This window comes from Tachypleus tridentatus, chromosome 13 (assembly GCF_004210375.1).
Source record: "Tachypleus tridentatus isolate NWPU-2018 chromosome 13, ASM421037v1, whole genome shotgun sequence".
In the NCBI taxonomy this organism is placed as follows: domain Eukaryota; kingdom Metazoa; phylum Arthropoda; class Merostomata; order Xiphosura; family Limulidae; genus Tachypleus; species Tachypleus tridentatus.
The window spans coordinates 129,270,924-129,295,751 of record NC_134837.1 but is presented as its reverse complement, the minus strand read 5'-3'; the positions used below and the strand labels follow the sequence as shown (position 1 = coordinate 129,295,751).

General features: G+C 32.7%; 2 protein-coding genes across 13 annotated transcripts in view; one reads left to right on the top strand and one right to left on the bottom strand.

Annotated features, from left to right (window-relative positions):
- LOC143236290 (uncharacterized) overlaps positions 1-10,314 on the bottom strand; it is a 39,119-nt gene extending 28,805 nt beyond the window's left edge. Inside the window, exons 1-5 of the mRNA XM_076474562.1 lie at positions 10,115-10,314; positions 9,086-9,155; positions 7,773-7,902; positions 2,780-2,885; positions 483-583 (exon numbers count right to left, since the gene is read on the bottom strand). Coding sequence (XP_076330677.1) covers positions 483-583; positions 2,780-2,885; positions 7,773-7,902; positions 9,086-9,155; positions 10,115-10,314 — 607 coding nt within the window. The remainder of the gene's footprint in view (positions 1-482; positions 584-2,779; positions 2,886-7,772; positions 7,903-9,085; positions 9,156-10,114) is intronic.
- A 12,482-nt stretch (positions 10,315-22,796) lies between these two features.
- The window catches only part of LOC143237138 (protein-lysine N-methyltransferase SMYD4-like), a 62,780-nt gene continuing 60,748 nt past the window's right edge, over positions 22,797-24,828 (top strand). For 3 of the 12 annotated variants that reach the window (XM_076476053.1, XM_076476057.1, XM_076476046.1), the window contains exon 1: positions 24,577-24,667. The gene's annotated coding sequence lies outside the window, so the exon portion shown is untranslated. Of the gene's footprint in view, positions 23,222-23,244; positions 23,366-24,576; positions 24,668-24,828 lie in introns of those variants that run through there. The other 9 variants (XM_076476045.1, XM_076476047.1, XM_076476054.1 and 6 more) reach the window with 9 other exon arrangements.

The window sequence follows — 24,828 nt, the reverse complement described above, 5'->3', positions numbered from 1 at the left end:
AAAACCTGCAAATTCAAGTAGAAAATGATAAACTGTGTACATATCTGCAAGTTTGTGTACAAGTGATTGAAAATCAAAAACAAACAATTATGGGAGTCCTCTTTTTGTCTAATTTAAATTCTACGGAGATTAATTTTTTATAATATTTTGAAAATAAAAGGATTAATAAAAATCTTCAAAATGTAATTAACAAGAACTGATTTTTAGGATTAGGTTGGTTTAAATCTAGAATTGGTGTATTAATAAGGTAAGATTGTAACAATGCCAAGTTTTATATAAAAACTAGTACTGCATTATATTCAGTATATAAATATACTTATTTTATAAAGAGTTATTATAATATTAAGCAACAAAAATAACAAATCCTTCAGAATGAAGAACATGCAAGGAATTAAATTATTAAGTTTCCTTAAAACAAACAAGTTGCCATTTGGAAAAAGTTAATAAAAAACATAAAAGTATACAATATAAAAAATTATTACCAAGATGAAGGTTTTCCCTATACTGGTTTAAATTGATAAGAACAAACGACTGTTCCTTTTCATGTTGTTTATTAGGTGATGAATGTTGAGACACATCTACTCTGTGTACAAGATAAAACAATGAATATCACAATATTTAACTTATAGTGTAACTATATTATAATGTTCTTAATTCCTGTTTTGAAAATTAACATGGAAGTTAAGATTGTGAAAATTCAGTTTTGAGTATTATCATCAACATTTAATTAAAACAACGTTTTGAATATAAAACAAAAATAAAATGTCTGTGAATATAAGTTATTGAAAAATGCATAGTTTATGTATTTGAACTTGTTCTCTTTTATCCTTACATCAATTAAATTATTATATAGACAACAGAACCTATCCAAATATATTTCATTATATTTTTTCAAAATACAATACTACAAAATTCATTTCATACTTATTAGACGAGGACAATGACATACATTAGTCTTTATACACACACACACACACAGATATATATATATATATACATATAAACACTTACTTTCAAGGCTAGAGCAATGTTAACATAGTTAAGAATTTTTCATGCTGGAAAGCTGTCACACATAATCACATATACAAAAGAAAAATTCCATAGACACAGAGCCAAAGTACATCTATATTTTAAACTACAAAACTAGCAACAATATGTTTGTTTTATTAAAGCAGTACACTAACATTCTAAATCTGAAATGGTAAAACAAAGTACACTTATTTTCACGAAATGACTGAATATGATCAAATCAAATGTAATTATATTAAGTATGAAATTTTAAAAGTAAGTTTCATATTGTAACCAAAATAAAACTTGAAATTAGTCACTCAGTTAACATTCTTCAATTCATAGAGGTTTTCTGCTTCATTAAACATCAAATGTGTCCAAAACATTTTTCTTGGTGAGAAGCGATGTGATGATATATTAGCAATACAACTTTTTCAAATAAACAAACTAGTGATGAAATTATTATGTGACAAGAAGCATGTCTATGATTTTCTGAAAGGTTGATCTTTGCTGACTGATATAAAAAACTAAAAATACTTCTATAAATTATGTTGTAAATCAAGGAAATTTATAATTTAAATGACAGAATAGGTTGATACATAGACCAAAGCAGTGACAAATACATTTTATCAGTTCACATAAAAGAAAAACTGAATAAAGTTTCAAAGAAATAAAAAATACTATTCAAGAATATTTGAGTAAGCAATAAGAATTTCTTTTAGAATTTGATAAGACAGTTCTTTATTCTTATTTGGTAAACAAATTACAAAAGTGATAAAGTTTTAATGTTACATCACTATTGTAAAAATACATTATTCATCAAATACAAAAGGTTGAGCATGTTATGTTAACGAGAATTTGGAGTCTCACCATGCCATTACAGTCCACATTGCCATGTCTGATCACGCTCTTTCTGACAACAAAGTATCTTGACAAAAGTCCTGAAAAGAAGTTTCAATTGCACGTGTCTTTATCATAAAGCTGTCATGTCCATAACTTACCACTCCAGTCTGCAGCAACTTTTCAGCACCTATTTAAACAACACAGTCACAACCAAATTCCTAGTGGATGCATGCAAATTGATCTACATGTCATTTTTCTTTATGAGCAGCATGAATGCCTGTTCTACCCTCTAGCTGATTGAAATATCATTGAAGCAGCTTGTGTAACTTTTCCAGTTGGAAATTCAACTCACCTTATTCACTGTTTGCCTGGATTATGTGGATGACTTTTACTACAGTTGTTGTATTTATAAATTTGAACATTTCATAAGATGTTTCACTTCACTTATCACATCCACATTATGACTTGTGGCAGTTCTCTTTCTGGATGGTCCTGGTACTCCAAAATTATTCATATTTATATGTTTCTTTGTTTTCAATCTAGGAAATTCTAAATTTCTGATGTAAATATGTCTAAATGATTTGAGAGTATAAATATTTTATGTTGGAAACTCCTATTACATAACCTCCCCAAATGCATACTGCCTACAAAATATCAAGTTATGTTGAAATGTAGTTCTGATACATTCCATTCCACTGCAACTTTATATTAGTTGTGGTTGTCCCATAACTTTCTGATTTATACAGTACAATTAATATTATTTGAATATAACTGACTCAACTTCCTTTATATTACATCTATTCCTTAGTGTTCAGTAAAATATAACTTTCACATCAAAATAATGCTCTATTAATTGCTTAGTATCTACATTTTGTCATTATTTGTTCAAACTAGACTACTTTATACAGTAATTAAAATGTTTACATACTTCATACAAGGTGATGATATTGGTGCTGGCAGATTCTTACATAACACTTCCAAAGCAGCATCACTTTTTTTAGCTTCCTCAAGTATAAAATCATTGTCTGCTTTGACTAGAAAAAGACATTGGTTTTTTATATTATATGATTAACTATGTTGTTAATTTCTTAAAACACCAGATAATCCAGAATACACTCATAAAAGTGTATACTAAGACATAACACAATTATTCTAAAAAAAAAAAAGTTTTACAATTTTTTATAATTTTCCTAGATTAAAAATATATCTCTGACAGGTAATGCTTCTGCTCATGCAAATAGCTATTTTCATTCAGTACTGCAATCTATTTGCAAAAGTTTTTTCACATGTTACAAGCCTTTCACTCCTCTATACACCTTGTTCACATTGTTTAACTTATTCTTGTATATAAATTATCATGTACCAATAGTACTGCCACACATCCATATTACTCATATTACTCCTACTAAGCTACTCTACCTAACTATCACTTCAAGTTTAGTCAGAAAGTTAAACATTTTTTGTGTTAATAAAAAAAACTAAAAAAACAACACTTCTAATGTCATTACAGATGATAATGTATAACATGTTCTCAGAGTTAAAATTAGGGGCAGATTAGAGGATATTAGAGCTCTAGCCTTAGGCCCTGGCTCAAAAATAGGCTTGTCATAAGAATCAGATCTTTCTTCTTTTTGTCTTAGTCTTTAGCTGTGGTCATAACAGGCCCAGTAGAAAACTTTTAGTCTTAGGTCTGCCTTAACTTTAATCAGCCCCTCTGTAAAAGTATTATATTACTGTAAACATTAACCAATTTCTTCACTTTCTACCAACAATGGGGAGGAAGAGTAAAGAGTGTGAGCAGAAGTAAAGACCTGTTAGAAATACATTTTTAGTGAAGGAATTTTATAACTTTTGACAAGGTATTTTACTTCCCTGTACAAAGATTCCCACACTGAATAGATGAAAAAACTGGTACAAGACAGAAAGTAGAAATATTCTTCAAAAGCATCAGAAAAACATTCTATGAAGGAACCCTATAATAAGAGAATTATACATGGTAGACTGCACCACTTCTGTACTCTTCACTCAGATGTGGAAAAGGTGAAACAGATCTGGGCAGAAAATTGTGAGAATCACATCCTTATGGGAGAGAAAGTGATTACACAGTGATAACAAACAAAATATATTATCCTTTTAATCTCCCCGATAAGCAAAATGTAGGTAAAATGATGTACTTGAAGATATAGAATGGCTAGGGTTCTACAAACTGCATATGGCAAGTCAACTGTGTCTGAAACTCAACAGCCAGGAACTAACATCCATATATGTATAGGAAAGAGAATGTGCTTGAGGGTAAATCATTCTCATCTGGTAATATGACCACAGTTCCATTTGGTTGTTTTGCTGAAAACAATGTAATGATTACCAGAGATAGAGGGGACATTCATATTGCAACACTAAAAATGAAATTCTTGGACTGTCACAAGATGAGCTACTGTGAAAGAATTTGTTCAGAATATTTTCATTAGTCAAAAATAAAAAAGGTTTGAAGGCAATCAGACTCAGTCTCAGCCTGCACATTATCTAGGTACTGAATAGCTTTTAATTTGGTCCTGTTGAATGGTTCAGTTCTAAATCCAAAAGTCAACAGCAAGGAACTGACATTTACATGGGAGTAGAGTAGAGATTCCAACTGCATGATATGTGAAGACATGTGGTTATAGGTTAAGCTCTAAATCCAAAACTGCCAGGAACTGACACCCATGCAGGAGTAAGATAAGTGATCCCAATCATACACATGTGAGAACATGATGTTGATTGGCTCAGCTCTAAATCTAAAACATAACCACTGGCCAGGAACTAAAATTCATGCAAGAATAGGATGAGGGATCCCAATTATTATGACAGCACACTTCAAAGCTACAGCATCCAAAAAAACAAAAAAAATGCAAAGATGAAACATTTACTTGGAAGACATCTCATCACCTAGACCAGCAGAATAACACCACCATACCACCATCTGAATGGAACTGGAAAGTGATAAGAACTCTCTTACTCCACTGTTAGGAATAAGGGAGAAACCTTGGAGGAATGTTCACATCTAAAACAGTGAAATGGGTGGCAATGAAACCCTCTTTTGTAAAACAGACCAAACCCAAATTTCAGTCTAAAGAATGGCAGGGATGGGCAGCAGCCTCCTTCTGCATTACCCACAAAGTCCAGATGTTAGTACAGTCTGGAATGGGCATATTTATGAAGCAAATATATCACAATGAATAACTACAAGTAATCTTGTGAAACACACCATCTCCAGTTTACATGATTTTGATGAACATTGTGTGTTTTGTCGACATAATTTCTATGTGAAGACATCATGGCCTTACAATTTGGGTTTTTGTACAATTCTAAATGATAGAAGGCATCACTCACCACAGAGTGGGATCCTCTTAAAACATGGGACAGACCCTTGGAAATATATATATATATATATATATAAAACAAAAGAAATAAAACTTACTCAGTTCAGTCTTACCAAAAAGTGAAGAATGGTGAGATGTGGGAAATGGTACCATGATATTCCATCAAGAAGGAAACAGCAATCCAAAGTATATAATAGCAGATGAACATATGAGATGTAATCCCAATGCTAGACAGATGAAGTACTTCTAACAGACTATAGGGTTGAGATGCAGGTAAAAGGTAAAGGACCTGATCAAAGTGAAGACACCTAAAATTGGTTATGGAAGGAACAAGATATGGAATAAAAAAACAACTGAATCATAAACCAAACCCAATGAGTAAGGGATGAAGGAAGAAAATTAAAAACAGATCAGTATTGCAAGTGAATAAAACTGTAGGAAATAGAGTTAACAGAAAGAAGCCTTGAAAGCAATGAAACAATCAGAGCATCATATATGGGACAGAGAAGAAGGGAATATTCCATATGAGTCCATAAAGTGTGGGTCAGTAAAACTGATTCAAAACAAAGAGAACCTATCAAGTCAAAACAGCTGAAAGAAACAGATCTGTGCCAGACAGGAAGAATCAATCAGAAAAGCCTGACCCAGAGAGACATAACTGATCAAAATCACCTTGTGAACAAGACTGAAAGAATGATAAAACTAAAGTTACAAACTAGATCTAATCCTGTCTAAACGTGATGACAACCAGGCCAAGTGGATGATAAACTGAAGATTAAAAACAAAAAAAAGGTAACCAAGAAAGAAGTCAACTGCTTCCTGTGAATGAGTACCCCACAGGAGGCAGAGCCACCAAAATGTTTGAGAACAAGAGGCCACTCCTTGGGAGAAAAAGTGCATTGGGACTGGAAAGGCAATCTGTAATGAGAACAAAAGCACCTGGAGCACAAAATGCCAGGAAATGTATGTCAAGTATATTGGTTCAAAACTATCTACCACACAGGTAACAAGAATGTGTGCCCCAATGACAATCAAACAAGCTATCACTATTGAATAGTTGGAATGAAACATTAATTGTCAAATCCAAACGAGACGAAAGTGACCCAAAGCACACTGGACTGCCAAAAATGCCATGATGTTAACATGGCAAGACCTTTTGCCCATTGACCATCATTGTCTTGAAGCCTCCTACTGATCAACCCAAATTTATATATGAGCATTACAGAAAAGAAACAAATCCAAATGAGGGACAGAAAGTGGTAAACCTAACAATATGAAGGATATGTTCAACCACCACTGCATATAGGTGAAGAAGGAAGGAAAAGGAAAGTTATGATGAGAATCCAAAAGAACCCTAGCAAGAGACCATGGGTTGTGCAGCATTTACTGAAAAGATCGCAAATATTCCAGACCCAAGGAAAGAGTGCTTCCACAAAAGCCACATCACCCAATGTGTTAGAACCTTGTTAGCAGTAACAAAATAAACTATAATGATATGGATAACAGAAAGTTCCATAGATAGTATTCAAGTAGAAGAATGGATGGTCCTAATGGTTGTGGGTGTTTAAAACGACACTCCCCAAATAGAAGATTGTTAGGCAGGTAACAAAAAAGATTTATCCAACTGGAAAGCCCAACCACCTGAGTGTGTTATGACAACCACATTTGGATGAAGGTGACAGAAGCCAAATTTACAAGTAGTGTTGTTAATAAAATTCCTGCCAAATTCAGATGTCAGACATAATGCAGACCACACAATACAAGTCATATGGAAATAAAACAAGTCTGAAATACAAGGTATGAAACTGATACCAAATCATATATTGAAAAAACCCTGGAGATAGTGTCCAAAGAAATGAAATATAACATGTATCATGTAAACCCTCAATCCTGCAAAAATTACCAACCAGACTGTGATCAAAGACTATTCTTTACAATGGGAAAGAAACAAGTAACAGAGGACCAATCATTCCAGAACTCCAATCAGCATTAAGAATACACAATGAATAGAGAAGCACACAGGTAGGACAGGAAAGTGTTGAATATGGAACATGAATAAAGTTGACAATGGCTCATAATAAAACTAAAGAGCAACCAAAGAAAACAAAATATATTATCACAATACTAAAAGGTACTACTAAATAAGAATAGTTATGTATCAGAACTGAAGTAGAGTATCTTGTCAAAGTACCTTTGTTATATATTAGTAATATATTTATACAAGCATATAGGTTTAAGCACCTTGATTTAACAAAGTTTTCTTTATTTTTATAGCATATTGTTTTAGAGTATGCAAAATAAAAGACTAAAGTAGAGCTACAACAAAATTCCCTTAGTAGTTATCTAGAAAATATTCTCCACATGTATCGTCACTGAACCAGCTACACACAAACTTGTAATGGGAATACTGCCATATTTGTTAACTGAAATCTTCACTATTAAATAAAGAGAGAGAGAGAGAGGATATACCCAGTTATTAGATATACCATTAAGTTGATATTAATACATACATTGGAACTATGGCTTTTAAATGATATTTTATGAATGAGAGTCAAAACTCACTTTTGGTCCATGGATATTTGTAGTTAAAACTTTGAAGATTTCCTTTGTTTGGATAATCATCTGGTTTTTCAGTATGAAAAATTCTGGGAAGGCAAAATTCAGTTAGAAGAGACTGATATAGTTTAGATGCCTGCGAAAAAACAAAGAAACACCTAGTGACACTGATATTTTTGCAACCAAATTGCATAAAACAAAGACTGGAATATAAGTGTTCAAAAGTATAACCATCTTAGTTTTATACTTTTAAATGCTTAATGAAGTTCTGCATGAAAATGTATGGTTTAGTAAAGAAAAATCTACAGGTCAATTGCAATTTTTGTAGTGCATGTAGCAGCTAATTATATTGCAAATTGAGATTCCCTAATATAGCATGTCAATAAATGCTGCAATTCAGTTCAACAGTGAGGTTCAGTGTGTCTATAATTTACATCCTGCTGGTTAGTTTATTTATAATTAAGTTATGAATATAATAATTTTATAAGTTCTGTTAAACACAATTTGAATGTAAAGTTAGGCCAATGGAAGTAAGAGTGAGCATAACCTGTAGCAAATTCTACTGAAGAAATAAATTAATTTATCATTACCTAGGTGGTACATTATTTTAAAAAAAGTAATTCAATACCATGATTTAACAACCTTGCTGTAGGAATACTTTCTTCAAAAACAGACCAGACTTTGAAAGAATTTCACAGGACCAGTCGCCATGGTTGACCTTTTCATACTGGTCAGAAGATTGTAAGTCATATGACTCAATTTTAAACCTATCCTGCCATTCAAAGTTGGTAACTATCAAAACAGTGAAGCAATTTACAAAGAACCATATTTGGTTGATTATGGCTTTAACAATTTATACTTAAAGTACACAGTATGTGCGAGTTGTTTAAAACTGGACGTACAAGAGAAAAACTATTGCAAGTATCATATTTTAATTTCTAAAAACTTGTATAACCTACTTTTAAATATTAATTTAAAGATACAACAGCAACTCTTACAGTAGTCAAGTTCCGATTTTAATGATTGTAATGTTTCAAATCTTATATAACACTTACCTAACAATAAATTGCAATCCTATGAGTCAAAACATTATTATTACATTCTGATCTTGCCTATTGTAAAAGTTACTGTTGTATTTTTGAATTAAGTCTTCAGTTAATTAGGTTCCTCAATAAAAATTAGTTTGAAATAATTTAGTTAAATAGAATTGCCTACAATGTAACTTAATTGACAGATAACATCTATTAAATTTTCAATGCCAATCACTGAAAGAAATTAAATGCCTTGCAGAAATAGATAAAAGAATCCTTTATACTTGCCTCAAAGTAATGATCAATATTAATGAACTTTGGCATACTCTCATTGATGTTTTTTTTTTCACAAGAGTTACTGAAAAAAAAGAAGGAAATTATAAACTATGAATAATGACAACTTGCTTTCCATTAGTTGTTCAATTATTCTGTAAAAAAACAAAAAACTTCCTAGTTTATTCAAGCTACCAGTAGTATTCAAATTATAACTTTAAAAAAATTACTTTATTTAATGAAAGTGTGTTTTGCAAAATTATTCTCAAAGCATTTAACAAAACTGAAGAAAGATCTAATACTCCTGTACAAGCATACCCAACTCTTGAAGATCCATTCACATTTGATACAAGATGCTTGTGATTTTCAATGTATGCAGAAATCTCACAAATACAGCATGGAAGAGAATGCAAGACTGCTTAGTATAGGTCTATAGTCAGTAAATGAATACTGCATTTCAGTTTGACAGTGGCTTTTAATCTTGCCAATATATAATTTGCATACAAGGATAACATGGAGCTTTTGGGGTAATTATAATTTAAACCATCCCATCCATTACTTTAAACTTTAAAAGTAAAATAAAGCCAGTGTTATCATTCAATTACTAATCAAGCCTTCTTTTAAACTCACTTAAATTTACTACTTCCACAACATCTAAAGGTAACCCATTCCAATCACCAACCACACTAAAAAAAATATAGCTCTCTCAGCTAAGGATGATTCCTACACTTAAAATGTATACCTGTGTCCCCTAGTCTTAAAAGTCTTACCATTACAAATGAAAAAAATGATGCATCAAAACCATGAATGCCCTTTACAATCTTAAACACCTCAATCAGACCCTATATAATTCTTCTTATTACAAGAGAAAATAATTTCAAAGCTCTTAACCTGTCCTTCATATAACATTCTTTCCATCCCAAGTATCATCCTAGTAGCCCTCCTCTTAACCAAATTCAACAATTCAATATATTTTCTAAGGTAAGGAGTCCAAGACTGACTAAAGTACTCCAAGTATGGTCTAATCAATGACCTTAGCATTACATCATAACCTCTTTAGCCTTGTATTCAGTATTTCCACAGATACAACATAATGTCCTATTTGCCCTACCATTAGCAACAATAAACTGCTTGGATGGCATAAGATACTGACCAATCAGAACATCAAGATAATTTTCTTCCACACAACTGTTTAGGTTATTCTCATCAAAATTATAATTCAAACTTTGATGTCCCAAATTCATTACCTTGGATTTACTATAATTAATAATTCAAAGTACTTTTAAAAGCAGAGCATCTTCATCACAGCCAGCAAAACCAAAAAAAAATGTAATTAATAAATGTAAATCATTTATTTACCATTTTCCTTCATTGATGTAAAATAAAAATAGCAAAGGTCCCAAAATTGTTCACTGAAGTACCCCACTTGTGACATGAAGCCAGTTTGACTGAACTCCATTTATAACAACACTCTTTGTCCTTCCTTCCAGCTAGTTTCTATACACTTAGCCAACCTATTTCCATATCTACAAAAATATCTTTTTAACAAATCTTTTATATGGCACATTGTCAGATGTTTTCTGAAAATCCAGATACACCAAATCCATTCCTCTACCCAAAGATTGCATAAGCAGAAGCATCTTCAAAGAACGTAAAAGATTATTAAGGTAAGATTTTTCCTTTAGTGAAACAATGCTTACTATCCAACATATATTTAAACTTCGCTAAATGAATCTGAATCTATTATCAAACTTTCAAAAAATTTTAACATCATAATCATTTAAACAATTTTTATCACTTCCCTTGAAAAGAAGAGTAACATTGGCCAACTTTCAATTTTCAGATACCTGACCACTATTCAAGGATTTAGAAAAAGCAGTAGCAAATCAATCATGCATTTAATCCTTAACTTCTCTTTAACTCCTCTGGTAAATATTATCTGGTCCTAGAGTTTTATCTTTCTTTAAACTTCCCAATTTTTTCATAACAAGCTTAGATTATTAACATGATTATCATATTCAATCTTATTTCCATCTAGCAATTCTTGAAAATGATGAATTACTTAGATCTTCATTAGTGAACAATGAACAAAAGAGATAGTAAAAATTTAATAACACAGCTGCTCATAATCATTAGATATTTGAATCTCTGTGTCATTCTTCAAAAGTCCTATTCCCATCTTAATATAGTATAACCAAATAAACCTGCATATATTACAGTTCCTTACTTTCTTTGCTCAAGGCTGATTTTGATTATGGTAAATTCAACTAGTTTTCCTTTTCAATAATATGTTTTGTTCAGATCAAATAAATTATCAAAGCCATAAGAGCATTTTCTGCATCTCAATCATTTTCTATACATGTCTGTAGTGTATTCCATTGTTTTCTTTGTTCCACTGTAATGTAGTGTTACTGAAATCATCTGATTTGCTTCAGTAATCTATATAATATAATAGTAATGTCTGTTGTATGTCCATGTAACTACTTAGTAAGGTGTAAGTGGACCTTCACCTGAATTGGTATGGAGATTCATTATGTCCATATACTGGTACATACACATTTTCAATTTTGCATTTTACTGTTTTATGAGTTTTCATACCACTATCTCATCTGCAGTAGATGAAACTTCATTTAGAATGGAGGTTCACTGGGTACATGCAGAGATGCATGTAAATTTGTGGTTTTGCATTTTTATACAATTAAATATAAAAGAATTAATTCTCCATGCTTTAAGATTAACCTTTCATTAATCACAAACTCACAATACTTCTGTGCTGGATACCAGTATTCCAACCAGTTACACACAAATTTTCTGTGAAGTAAAGAAATTTTTAGAGCTACTTGGGCATTTTCTTTACCTCGGTCGTTTAGGATATATGCATAGTATAACTGGCGCCAATTAATATTCCATTAAATATTTACCCATCCACGCTTTACCAAGTGTCAGCAGTACTAGAAATTCGCAGCATATTTATGTACCACAACTAGAACTTAGAATTAGATAGTATACAGTTATAGACCTTGTCATACAGTATTTCGCGTTTCACTGTTAGTATTATTTCATTAACTTTGATTTTATTAAACTAAAAAGGTAAAGCATCGTTCTAACTAAGCAAATTTACATAAATGTTTTTATTTACTCCAACTTCAAGTTAAGGTTTGTACTCTGTAATTACGGGTTATATTTTACTCTTATTTAAGTAATTAGTCTAATTACATAATGATCATATAAATAATAGCAGTGTATTAATGTTTATTGCGGCAAAAGCAGTAAAATCTTTATGCACAAGAGTTTAGTTACTAGATATGCTAAATATTACTTCACAAAAACTTGCCATTCGTTATACCAACAACGACTAAAATCTTCCGTTAAACCATAATAAAATCGTCTGCTAATGACAGAATCGCCATCTACTTTGTGCATTTATAATGGAAACTATATTAATTCAAGAGTATGAATAATATTTTAGCACTGTGGATAATTTGTTATTTGGTATAACATAATGGATCAACTGTTTAATGATTATTCCACAGATTTCTTTGTTTTATTCACCATAGATAAAATTGAAAATATAATCGTGATGTAGATTTGTCGCACCCTCTCTGTGGACTATAGCTTCATTTAATCAAGGCTCACCAGAAATTTCGGTCGGTAAACAAAGTCAGTGTGGTAGAGCCTCTTATTATTACGAATTGTGATTTTTGGTTTTAACAGGATAAAACACCACTGATAAAAAAGTATTTTTCCAATAAACATAAAAAATGATTATTAAATTTATTGGACACACAAACTGCAGCTACTTTTATAATCAAATTGCCTTGGACTATTACACTGAAAAACAATGAACGTAACAGTATAACATAAAGAACAAATACAATAACTGATCATCATATTATAACGACCTCATGACTGAAAGGGCGAGAATGTTTAGTGAAAGAAATTCGAACCTGCGATCCTCAGATTGCGAGTCGAGTATCTTAACCACCGAAAAGAATGTGTGTGTTTTTATAACAAAGCCACATCGGGCTATCTACTGAGTTCACTGAGGGGAATCAAACCCCTGTTTTTAATGTTGTAAATTCGTAGACTTACCGCTGTATCAGCGGGAGACCTGAAAAGAAAGATAGTACAATATGCGTACGACTGAAGTTAAGTGATGAGTAGCGAGTGTGTGTTTTTTCTCATAGCAAAGCCACATCGAGCTATCTACTGAGTCCACCGAGGGGAATCGAACCCTTGGCTTTAGCATTGTAAATCCGCAGACTTACCGCTGTACCAGCAGGTGATCTGAGTAATGAATAAGCAGCTAATGAGTATTCAGTGAGCTTATGCATTCAATATCAGAATAAATATTCTGTCATGATTAAAATACTGTTTAGTATAGGTAATATTAATTAATTTTCTGTCGTGAGTTAATATTTTATAATTCTTTAGTGTTGTGCATATATATAAAGAGAGATATAAGTGAGTTAGTTTAATACAACGTTTGTCACTTTCAATGTGTCTTAATTGTTTACTGTTTCAACTCTACTTAGATTAAGTTTCGCAACCCTCAAGGCAGTATGGAAAAGAAAGACTTTCGTCTGATTTTCCTCTACGACTTCAAAATTGGACGAAAAGCTACTGAAACAACACGGAACTTTAACCAGGCATTCGGCCATGGATCTTTCACTGAATGTACAGTTCAACATTGGTTCCAAAGCTTTCGTCTTGAAGACCATAAAGGTCGTAGAAGAAAGCCATCCTTAAATGAAAACACATTAAGGGAAGCAGTTGAGGCTGTACGCGAGCTTGCAGAAAAGCTAGGCACAGGAAAATCATGCATTGCCAACCACCTGAGTGCGATTGAAAAGACGAAAAAGTTGGACCTGTCAAAGATGACTCTCCAAAAATTGAACGAATTGAGAATCGAGATTCTTCTTCATTCACCTTATTCCTCAGACCTTTACCCTACAGATTTTCATTTCTTCAAGCACTTTGAAAACTTTTTGAATAATAAACGCTTTCAAAACCAGGCAGCTGCAGAAGAAGCTTTCAGGGAATTTCTTAACTATAGAAACTCTGATTTCTACAGCAGATGCATAAACAGCGTCATTACACGTTGGAGCAAATGGTACTTACTTTGATTACAGCATGTTTTACAATACTGATTTATACTTTTCCAAACTTTTCAGTTCAAAAACATTTTTTCTGGACAACCTAATACAACTGATCAGTGCAATATATTACCCATTTGCTCATGACTTAGACAATAGATATAAAATATCTCATAAAATTGATATTAAAGATTCAGTCCTGGACTTCAGTAATCTGGATGACACCAACTTGCTAAACTGGCTGAAACTTTAAAGAAACTAGGAAGAAGCAAAAAATGATAGAACTAAAATTCTTGTCCATGGGTATACTTTATGGTACTTGTAAACAAGAATGATGGGTCTGTGAGTTTCTTTTTGGACTACCAAAAGGTGAATGAAGTCACGAAAAGGATGCTTTCACAATGCAACTGATTGACTCTGCTTTCAGAGTGAACAATAGCAAGCGCAAATAGAGAAAAAACAGCTTTCAGTGCAGGAAATGAATTTGTTGTGTTATCGCTTAAACTATTTAATAAGAACTAATTCTGTAAATTCTAGGCATAAATTTGCGAGGATTTGAAAACATAAAAATTAGAATGATGTCAACACGTTACTGTTGGGTAAAATGTTTGGAATTAACTCTTCATTTCATTTTTAAAATTGGATTGTAACAAAAGTATACTTAAAGATATTTTTTAAAATGTTCACGAGTTGAACAAAATTAAGTTTGCAGTTCTAAAATGCCGAGTGAAGTTTTCTTCAAATATCACAACTAATTATTTGTTTGACTATTTGTTAAATTTCGCTTAAAGCTACTCGAGGTCTGTCTTTGCTAACCATTCCTAAAGGCAATCTTGTTCTTTCTGCGAGACCAAGAGTTTGAAAAGTGCTTCACTTGGCAATCCTTTGTATCTCTTATGTAATTTCTAATGATTACACTTAAGACGTAGGAGCATGGAGAGTAGAAAAAGGTTATGGTAATGGCAAGTAATCAGAACATTTGGAACATAATAGGGCAGTCTCTATGGGATTTCAAGACACTTGTAAACAAGCTTCAACATCACTGGTTGAAGTACAGTGTTTTTCAGAACAACACTGTTACATGGAGCAGGTGGCATCTTGTTATGGCAAGAGTAGAAGTTATGAGATGAGACAACAAAGTATGACATTTATGTTACATTGACACAATGGCATACATGAGCATGCACTTAGTCATCCCAATATATAGTTAGGCTGACGTCATTGCATTCTTGAATATGCAAATTTCTCCCAATTTTCAGATTCAATATGATGTCTGGTGACCATAGACACTATAGGATGTTATGACAAAAGTGGAATCAGGTGTTCAGACTCGAAAGTGTCGAATTCAACTTTCTTACCACATATGATTGCTGATGGTACATTTGCTAGGTTTATTTCAGGACAAGTAGTTGAACAGTTTTAGTACTTTTTAAATTAACTACATCCTATATTAAATTTAACGAATGAGAATGAAGATGGGCTATCTTTTTTCAATATCATGGTTAGTAAGGCTAATAATACTTTTGAAACGAATATATTTTGAAAAAGAAACTCATGTAATTTGTACTTGAACAGGTCGTCAGCTCATCACAAATATCAAAATTAGGAATTGTAAAACCTTTGTTAGCTATTGCTAAGATTAATTGCAGTTCAAAAGAAGAGATAGATAAGGAAGTACATTATCTGGAAAATGTGCTTGTGAAAAGGAATGATTTTGTTATTGGTATGGTTAAAAATACTTAAGAACTGTTAAATTGACAGAAAAAAGAAAAATCATTCAGATAATTTGGTGTATTTTGTAATTTTTTATGTATGTGGCCTATCAAATACAATAAAATGACTCTGAAAAGAAATTTAAAGGATGTATAAGCTTCTAGTTTTATGGAAATTTGTATTTTTACCAGTTAAAAAAAGGTCAATATAATTAAACCGACGACTATCGAGAAATAAGTAGTTTACAGTGTATGGACTAATAATCTCTATATAGGAAGACTGGTAGAAGTTTGATTAATTGATTGTTTGGAATTAAACACAAAGCCATACAATGGGTTATCTGTGCTCTGTCCACCAAGGGTATCGAAACTCAGTTTCTAGCGGTGTGAGTCTGAAGACATCATTGTGTTACTGTAGGTCAATAAAAATTTAAGTACTAGAAAAGCAGAAAAAGAATATACTCCGTCACATTGCTACGAACATTTTAGAAATGCAGAAAACTGTAGAAAAATAAAATTGTTAAAATTATTTGTCGAGAACCTAATATTAATAAACGTAAAATAAAAGAAACCATTTTAATAAAGGAATAACAAACCTTCAATAAATAAAACACAAGGAGTAATTTATACTTATTCAAGCTAAAGGTTATATAGTTGACGTCACTAGCTGGGTGTATTGTTGTGCTGAATGCGTAATAATCCCGGTTGTTTTTTAAATGATGCATTTTATTCCATTTTAGCTGTTTTTGATTTTTATATTTTGTAGAGTGTGGGATACCTTTGACATTTATTGTTCTTATTTTGTGTATTCTAACAATACAAATAATAAATAAGTAATTACTGTTAACAAATGCAGTTAAGATGGTTATTACTATCTTGAATCATAAAAATATTTGAGCTGTTGAAATACTGATTCCTTTTTATTCTTTTTCTTTATGCTAGCTCGGCACTAGCTTTCATGGTTTCAGTGGTAACCTTGGTGAAATGGACAATTGTCATTCATCTTGCATACATACTAATAATTCGAGTGAAGCTTTCAGGACAAGTGAAGGTTGGGTTGCACAATCAACGTCTTTATTCTAATAAGAAATCACAGCAGTGTTTTGCAGAAGAGGCTTTATTTGTAAGTGTCTGCAGTGGGACAGCAGTAAGTCTATGGATTCAGTATGCTAAAATAATAGATTCGATTCCCTTTGGTGGACATGACAGATAGCTTGATGTGACTTTACTATAAAAACACACATACAAACTCTTTTGTAAGCAAGTAATAGTTGTATTTTCAAACTCTATCCAGCATTCCAGTTAATAACACAACTGTATGTAGCTAATTAAGTGACGCCCTTATTCAACAGAAATAACATTTGTTTTAGAGCAAAGCCAATTTGGGTTATCTGCTGCATCCACTGCAGGGAATCAAACCCCATATTTTAGCGTTGTAAGTCTATAGGCTTACCACTGTCTCATCAAGGAGCAATTAGCACTTAACCCATTCATAGATGTATTTAAATAATTGAAATTTACTTGACGTACTTTAAGTAGTACACGTTCAGTTTTTTCTGTGATATTCAGTGTTCCAGAAAGAGCTAATTTAATAAATTTTCCCATTTCAATATTCAACTTATTTGATTTCCAAGTTTGAACATCTTATTACTTCTTTATTAGTTTATTAATTTTCCTCTACTAAATTCACATTTAAGAGGATGTGGTAGCTTCTTTAATTTGCAAATAGTAAACTATGATGTACTGTGATGGCACTCTAAGGTGTTGACACTTTGTATTGTAGTGATATAACCACTCGTGAAACATATTGTTCTCCGTTTGGAAATCAGGCTGCACTAGCTCAATCAATGATTTATCGCAATATGAGTGTTGTACCAGTGTCAATCTGTAATTATGGATATTTGATGATTTGTCTTCCAGCTGAAATGATCATCAACATGATGAGAAACAGATGTTATGCGCATTAGCTGCACTTCTGGTGTCACTGTCACTGTGTTATGTCCAAGAAATATTTCACAACTTCAAGAGCACATGAAGTCTTTATGGGAATTGTGTAAACAACTTGATTTATGCACAAAGGTAGAAATTCATCACATTGTTTAAGAAATTTGCAACTATGGGTGTGGTGTCATATAGCAGATTGATTCTGGAAACAATCATGTATCAGTACAAAGCTACAAGAAACATATATTCAACACTGCCTTATAGGTTTTCTTGTAGCAGCAGGGATATAGCGAGCATTGCTACCAAGTAGTTTCTGAGAAATGGAGAAATACAACCTTCAAAGTGTACAAGATTAATTCCAGTAGTAGTTGTCAAAAAAATATAATGTAGATCAAGGTTATATATGGATTTCATACACGTGAACGTGTCGATATCTCTTCTTTATCATGGACAGACGAATGTTTAAATATATTAGAATCCATTCGTCGGTCCAGCATATCAGTAGCATCGGTCGTAGTGTAGCATGTGGTTGTACATGCCAATCACATGTTAACTGCTCCTGAATGATAAAAAATAAACTGCTTACAGTTGTAGAACTGGTCAAACATTGATGTCACTGAGTTCAATGTAAGGAATTCACCATGTGACTGAATCTGGCATCGCTGAAATTGCTGATGAAATTAAAAAACCTAGACATAAATTTAACCATTATTAACTGATGTAGAATTTTTTGTTGTTGTTTTTTCAGGTATATTCTCCTAATATTTTTGCAAATTTGTTAGTTCTTCTAGACAGGTAAAGACTACATACTGCAAATATTGTTGTAAATTAAATAAGCGAGCGCGTGCGCGTGTATTTTGTGTGGACATAAGGAAAAGCAGTTTGTTGAAACAGGCAGTTAATACACAAAACCTGTACACTTTAGACCACGTATAATATTGATTGAAATTTGTAACCTGTGAACTAATATGATGCCGAACTTTCTTTGGTTAATTAATGCATTTTAGTCAGACATTTTCATAGCCCTCTTCCTCTTTTCTTCAACCTTAGCAACTATATGATACAGAAAAAGAATGCTTGTCAGGTCAAGGTTCTGTATGGACGTCATACACGTGAATGTGGCGATACATTTTCTTTATCATGCACAGACAAATGTTTAAATATACTGTGTTGTTATATAAAATAAGTTTGATTTTTCATTTTCGTTTTCTTACTTTCTTTCACTGTTAGTGTTAAATTTATTTATTTTTGCTTAACAGTCCTCTAATCATTTTATTTACACAGAGTTATAGACTGATTTACATCCTATAATAAATCCCTTTACTACAGACTGAATTTCCCGATAACATTTTAAACCGTAAAACCCTCATCACAAAAGCTATTGACAAATCATTGTGAGGTAATAATAGCACAGCCTTAACTTATTGATGATGCTCGAAACATCCATACCTCATGCCATAACTTTGGAATTAGAACTAGTGGTGTTTAATGAAATAGCTTATTTCATTTTTACTGTATAGTGATAACATACATTGACACTGTTAATATAAAAATGCAGCCAAAACAATTTTTACATATACATAAATTACTCTTCCACTTACATAAACTACTAGTTTGTCAATGTGAATGACTCAGAAACACAAGTATATAAAAATTCAGGTAAGTAAATTATTATTAAAATCTTGATATTTTAATGTAGTAAAGTAGATATATTAATACACATTAAATAAAAGTGAAATAAACTTTCAATCATTGGAATATGGTCCTAGAAACTTTTATTTACATATTACAACCATCTCATTTACTTGTTTGTTTGTTTGTTTTGGAATTTCGCACAAAGCTACTCGAGAGCTATATGTGCTAGCCGTCCCTAATTTAGCATGAAAAACTAGAGGGAAGGCAGCTAGTCATCACCACCCACCACCAACTCTTGGGCTACTCTTTTACCAAGAGTATAGTGGGATTGACCGTCACATTATAACGTCCCCACGGCTGAAAGGGCGAGCATGTTTGGCGCAACTCTGGCGCGAACCCGCGACCCTCAGATTACGAAGCGAACGCCTTAACGCGCTAGGCCATGCCAGGCCCTCATTTACTTAATTATAGCTACCTACGTGGTAGCAAAAAACGTACCATGTGTTTCTTACCCGCTAAAGGAATTCGAAATTTCTGTACATACTGTACTATGTTGTTTAGCATTGAATGTTGATCAAGTAAGCAATTAAGTTTCTTTATCATCTTAATTATCTACTGAACTACGTCATTCAGTTATTGTGTTGTGCTCAATGTCTCGTGTGAAAACATTTATTAATTTTTAAAAAGAATGAATTTCAGTCATGTGGGGAACAAATGCACCTAGAAACACGTTTTCTGTCAAAATCTTCTGTTATTCCTCAGCGCCACCCAGTTTCAGTCAGATCTAATGGTGTGTGATTTGGTAATTACAAACACACAAAAAAGACAAGCAATCTAAACTATAGGCCAGGTTATTAATACACTCGAGGGACGCGGGTTCGAATCCTCATCACACCAAACATGCTCGCCCTTTCAGCCGTGGGGGCGTAATAATGTGACTGTCAATCCCACTATTCGTTGGTAAAAGGGTAGTCCAAGAGTTGGCGGTGATGACTAGCTTCCTTCCCTCTAGCCTTATACTGCTAAATTATGAACGACTAGTGCAGATATCCCTCGTGTAGCTTTGCATGAAGTACAAAACAAAAGAAAACTAAACTAAACTAGAAAGCAAAATGTGCTTAAAACATATCATAATAGTGAGCAACAACGACACTGAATGGAGGTAATCAATTTTGCCTAAATTACCGAAAAACGTTTTCATTTGTATTTTTGTTTATAATTTGGAATGTGCTGTCTCATTGTGAATTTTTGGTATATGTCTTCTTCTTCATGTGTCAAATCTGCGGCAGACATCGACGACCATGGCATGCCAGACTTCTCTGTTGTCAATCCTCCTTATCATCTCGATGTTGCTCATTGAGTTCTTAGTGACATAGTTATTGAGGCTGTCGATATATTTAGTTCTTTGACACCCTCTGCTTTTCCTCCCTTCTATTTTTCCACATAGCATCTGTTTCTCTATCCCATTCTTCCTACAGATGTGTCCTAGAAATTCCATTTGTCTCTTTCTTATAGTTTTCATGAGGGACCTTTTGTATCCTGCCAGTTCCATGACTTCCACATTTGTTTTTCTTTCAGTCCATGATATTTTTAGCATCCTTCTAAGGAACCACATTTCCGCAGCTTTTAATCTCTTCTCTGTATCTTTGTTCAGTGTCCAGCTCTCACAGCCATATAAGAGAACAGACCATACATATGAATTCAAGGTGTTAATTTTAGTGACATTTGTTATGTTTCTGTTTGTGAATATGGACTTCATTTTATTGAAAGTATCCTTGGACATTGCAATTCTTTTCTTTATTTCTGTGTCACTCTTTGCATTTGATGTTATAGTATATCCAAGATATTTGAAGCTTTCGACTTGTTTTATTCTCACGTCCTTGCCGGTTATGCTACATGTGGGTGTAATTGATTGTTTTGAGATAACCATGCACTCTGTTTTCTTTGCGTTTAACTGCAAGCCTTTTTCTTCACTCTCGTCTACTGTTGTTGTGAGGAGAGTCTGTAGATTTCGTTCGGAGTCCGCAATGAGGACTGTGTCATCAGCGTAGCGCAAGTTGTTGTTATTGCATCCGCCTATTTTGACTCCCTGATGTTCATTGATGTTTCGTAGGATTATTTCACTGTATAAGTTAAAAAGACCTGGTGAAAATACACATCTCTGCCTCACTCCTCTTTCAATTGGTCTATATTCACTCAATTCATTTTCAATTTTGATAGCTGCCATTTGCTGCCAGTAAAGGTTTCTAAGGATTCTTAGATCTTTAGCATCGATGTTCAGGTCTGACAACATGTCGAATAGGTCACCATGTCTCACTTTGTCAAAGGCTTTAGAATAATCGATAAAACATAGATATAAATCCTTTTGTACTTCCAGTGATCTTTCCATGAGCATGTTTAGAGCAAAAATTGCATTTCTAGTGACTTTATCGGCTATAAATTCAAACTGAGTATCAGAAATCTCTGGTCTTATCTTATTCCTCATTCTAGACATGAGCACTCTTAAAAGAACCTTCGTTAGATGACTCATTAGACTAATTATCCTGTGCTGTTCACAGTCAGTTGTTCCGGGCTTTTTCGGCAATGCAATAAAGACTGATTTTTTAAAGTTTTCCGGTATTTCACCCGTATCATAAATAGTGTTCAGTAGTTTTGTCACTTCCTGGATTCCCACTTCTTTTAGGGCTAATAAAAGTTCAATGGGTATGTATATTTTTAGTTTGGCTTGCCATAGGTTTGTCTTCAGGTTTTGTATAACACATGCTAATACTATTATTAATACTTAGTCAGTATGACGTAACTATGTACGTGTGACAGAAATGATGTGGCTCGGTAGGCTAACGCCTCTGTTTTTCTGTTCTTATGGTTCGTTGGTAAGAGTAGCTCAAGTGTTGGCAGTAGGTGGCGATGACTAGCTGTCTTGCCTCTGTCTTACACTGCTACATTAGGGATGCTAGTGTAGATAGCTTTTGTATAGCTTCGAGCGAAATTCTAAACAAGCAACCAAACTGCCCTTATGGCCCAAAGTACCCTTTTTTCTGCCATAAAAGTTATTAACTAAAAAATAAAAGATACAGTTTATTTCACACCTTGTTTGCTGCGTGTGTTTTTTTCTTATAGCAAAGCCACATCTTGCTATCTGTTGAGTCCACCGACGGGAATCGAATCCTTGATTTTAGCGTTGTAAATCCGTAGACTTACCGCTGTACTTGCTGCGAGTTGTTAGGAAATATATTAAAGATTTCAGTTTTAAAATAAATTTAACACGTTATAGGATTTTACAGTTATAAAAGAAATAACATGCTATTAAATGTTAATAAATAATTGAATAGGAAGTATAGAGGGCATGTTTTCATTTATAGGTTTTAACTTCCTTGTATCAGAGGCAACCAAGGTCCCTATAGTTTCGTCCAACCCTCTTCAAAAAGGTTTGCTCTATGCTCGGTGTAAAGTATTCTATTTTGAGTAATAAGTCATTTTCTCCTGCGCATTAGTAGGTAACAACCATAACGTTTGTTTACGACGTGCGGGAATTTAGGGTGTTTTTTAAGTGGAAGTATTTATAAAAGTTTGACAGTACAATAGTGGAACTACTAGGTTTTACGTTCTCTAGTGTGTTAACGACATGTAGAGCCCTGTTTGTCGTGTTTTTATAATAGGTTCATACTTTTTATTGTTAGAAAAAACATAGAAAAAGATATATATTTCAATATCTATTTTATTACTGCATTTTGCTTTCCATATCAAGAATATTTGTGAATAAGGTAATTCAAACTTCCAAGTGCTAATCTAGTTTATCCACCTTCCAGCTGCTTTTGTTGAACTGGAATCAGAACAGCTACATTTTTCTATTTTCTGTATGAGACCTAAAGGGAAAACTCTCAATCAGTGAATATTAAAATACAGGTGTAAGACTAAATTATTTAATTTTTACGTTCTATTACCATTTTTTTTTCAGTGAGATTCACCAAACAGAATTATTGTGATAAAGTTGCTAATCATAATGCTAAATCATTTATTGTCAATAACATTATATTTTATAATATTTATTCTATGAAAATTAAGTCTTAATGACCTTTTTGTTTACATAGGGGTTAATAATAAGAAATCTCGAACTTTTGTTTAGTGGTTAAATGTTTGTAATTGATAAAAATTAAGATGTATTAGTAGTTGAATTAGCAACGTAACTTGTCGAGTGATGCATTGTACTTTCTCAGCAGCGTCATCTGTTAGAAAGACGTAGATACAGTGTTTATTGTTAGTTTATGAAATACACGATGCATATATTAACCTATTTTCAATACTAATAGCAGTACTCTAAAACGTTAAATTAAAGGGGCTAGTTTTTGGTTGCATGAAGTTGTGTGTTTTGAAATTTGTTTGTGTGTATATAACAGTAGAACAAGTATCAGGAAAATGAACCTCTTCTGTAGTTCAGTTTAGACCAAATATGGCCTAACTAGTGACCTGCACAGTGCAATTATATCTTTTAGACTTTTATTCAGTATGTTTGTAGATACAACCTAAGATCCTATTTGTTCTACTGCTAGCAACTGCACATTGTTTGGAATGTTTTAGAGACTGATTGACTGTTATACCAATATCTCTTTCTTACACGACTCTGTAAAGGTCATTTCCATCCATATTATACTTATAATTCAAATTATAATAACCCATGTGTAGTATATTATATTTATTATAATTAAAACCCATCTACCATTTATTTGCCCAACTCACTAACTGGCCTAAATATTTTTGTATGTCAGCAGTATCCTCTTCACAGCTAGCAACACCCAAAACCTTAATGTCATCAGCAAATCTAAGTAATTTATTGCTCATGTTTTTGTCTGTGTCATTTTATGTGACTTAGAAAAACAAAGATCTTAAAATTGAGCCTTGAAGTACCATAGTTGTGACATTAATATAGTTTGACTGAACTCCATTTGTAACAACCCTCTGCTTTATTCCATCTAACCACCTTTCTATCCAGTTTATTAACTTATCCCCACACACCTTTAGAGATTATTTTTTACAAGCCTTTTGTTTCACATCTTGTCAAATGCTTTATGAAAATGCAGATATACCAAATCAACACTTTTACCTTTATCAATGTAATCGGTAATAGGATCAACTGAAGAATTGTCACCCAGTGAACTTCACCTGAAAAACTATCACCTGAACCCATAGTTGATATAAGCTCTGCAATTAAGGTAAAATTATGCAAAAAAATTGAATCTTGTGATTTGTACATATATATTAATAGGTTTACAGAAAATTACAAGATTAATATACACAATAATTAATTACACGTAATTAACGTACGACACAATAATATTGTAAAATGCACAGTTTTTACTGTAATCTGAAAAAT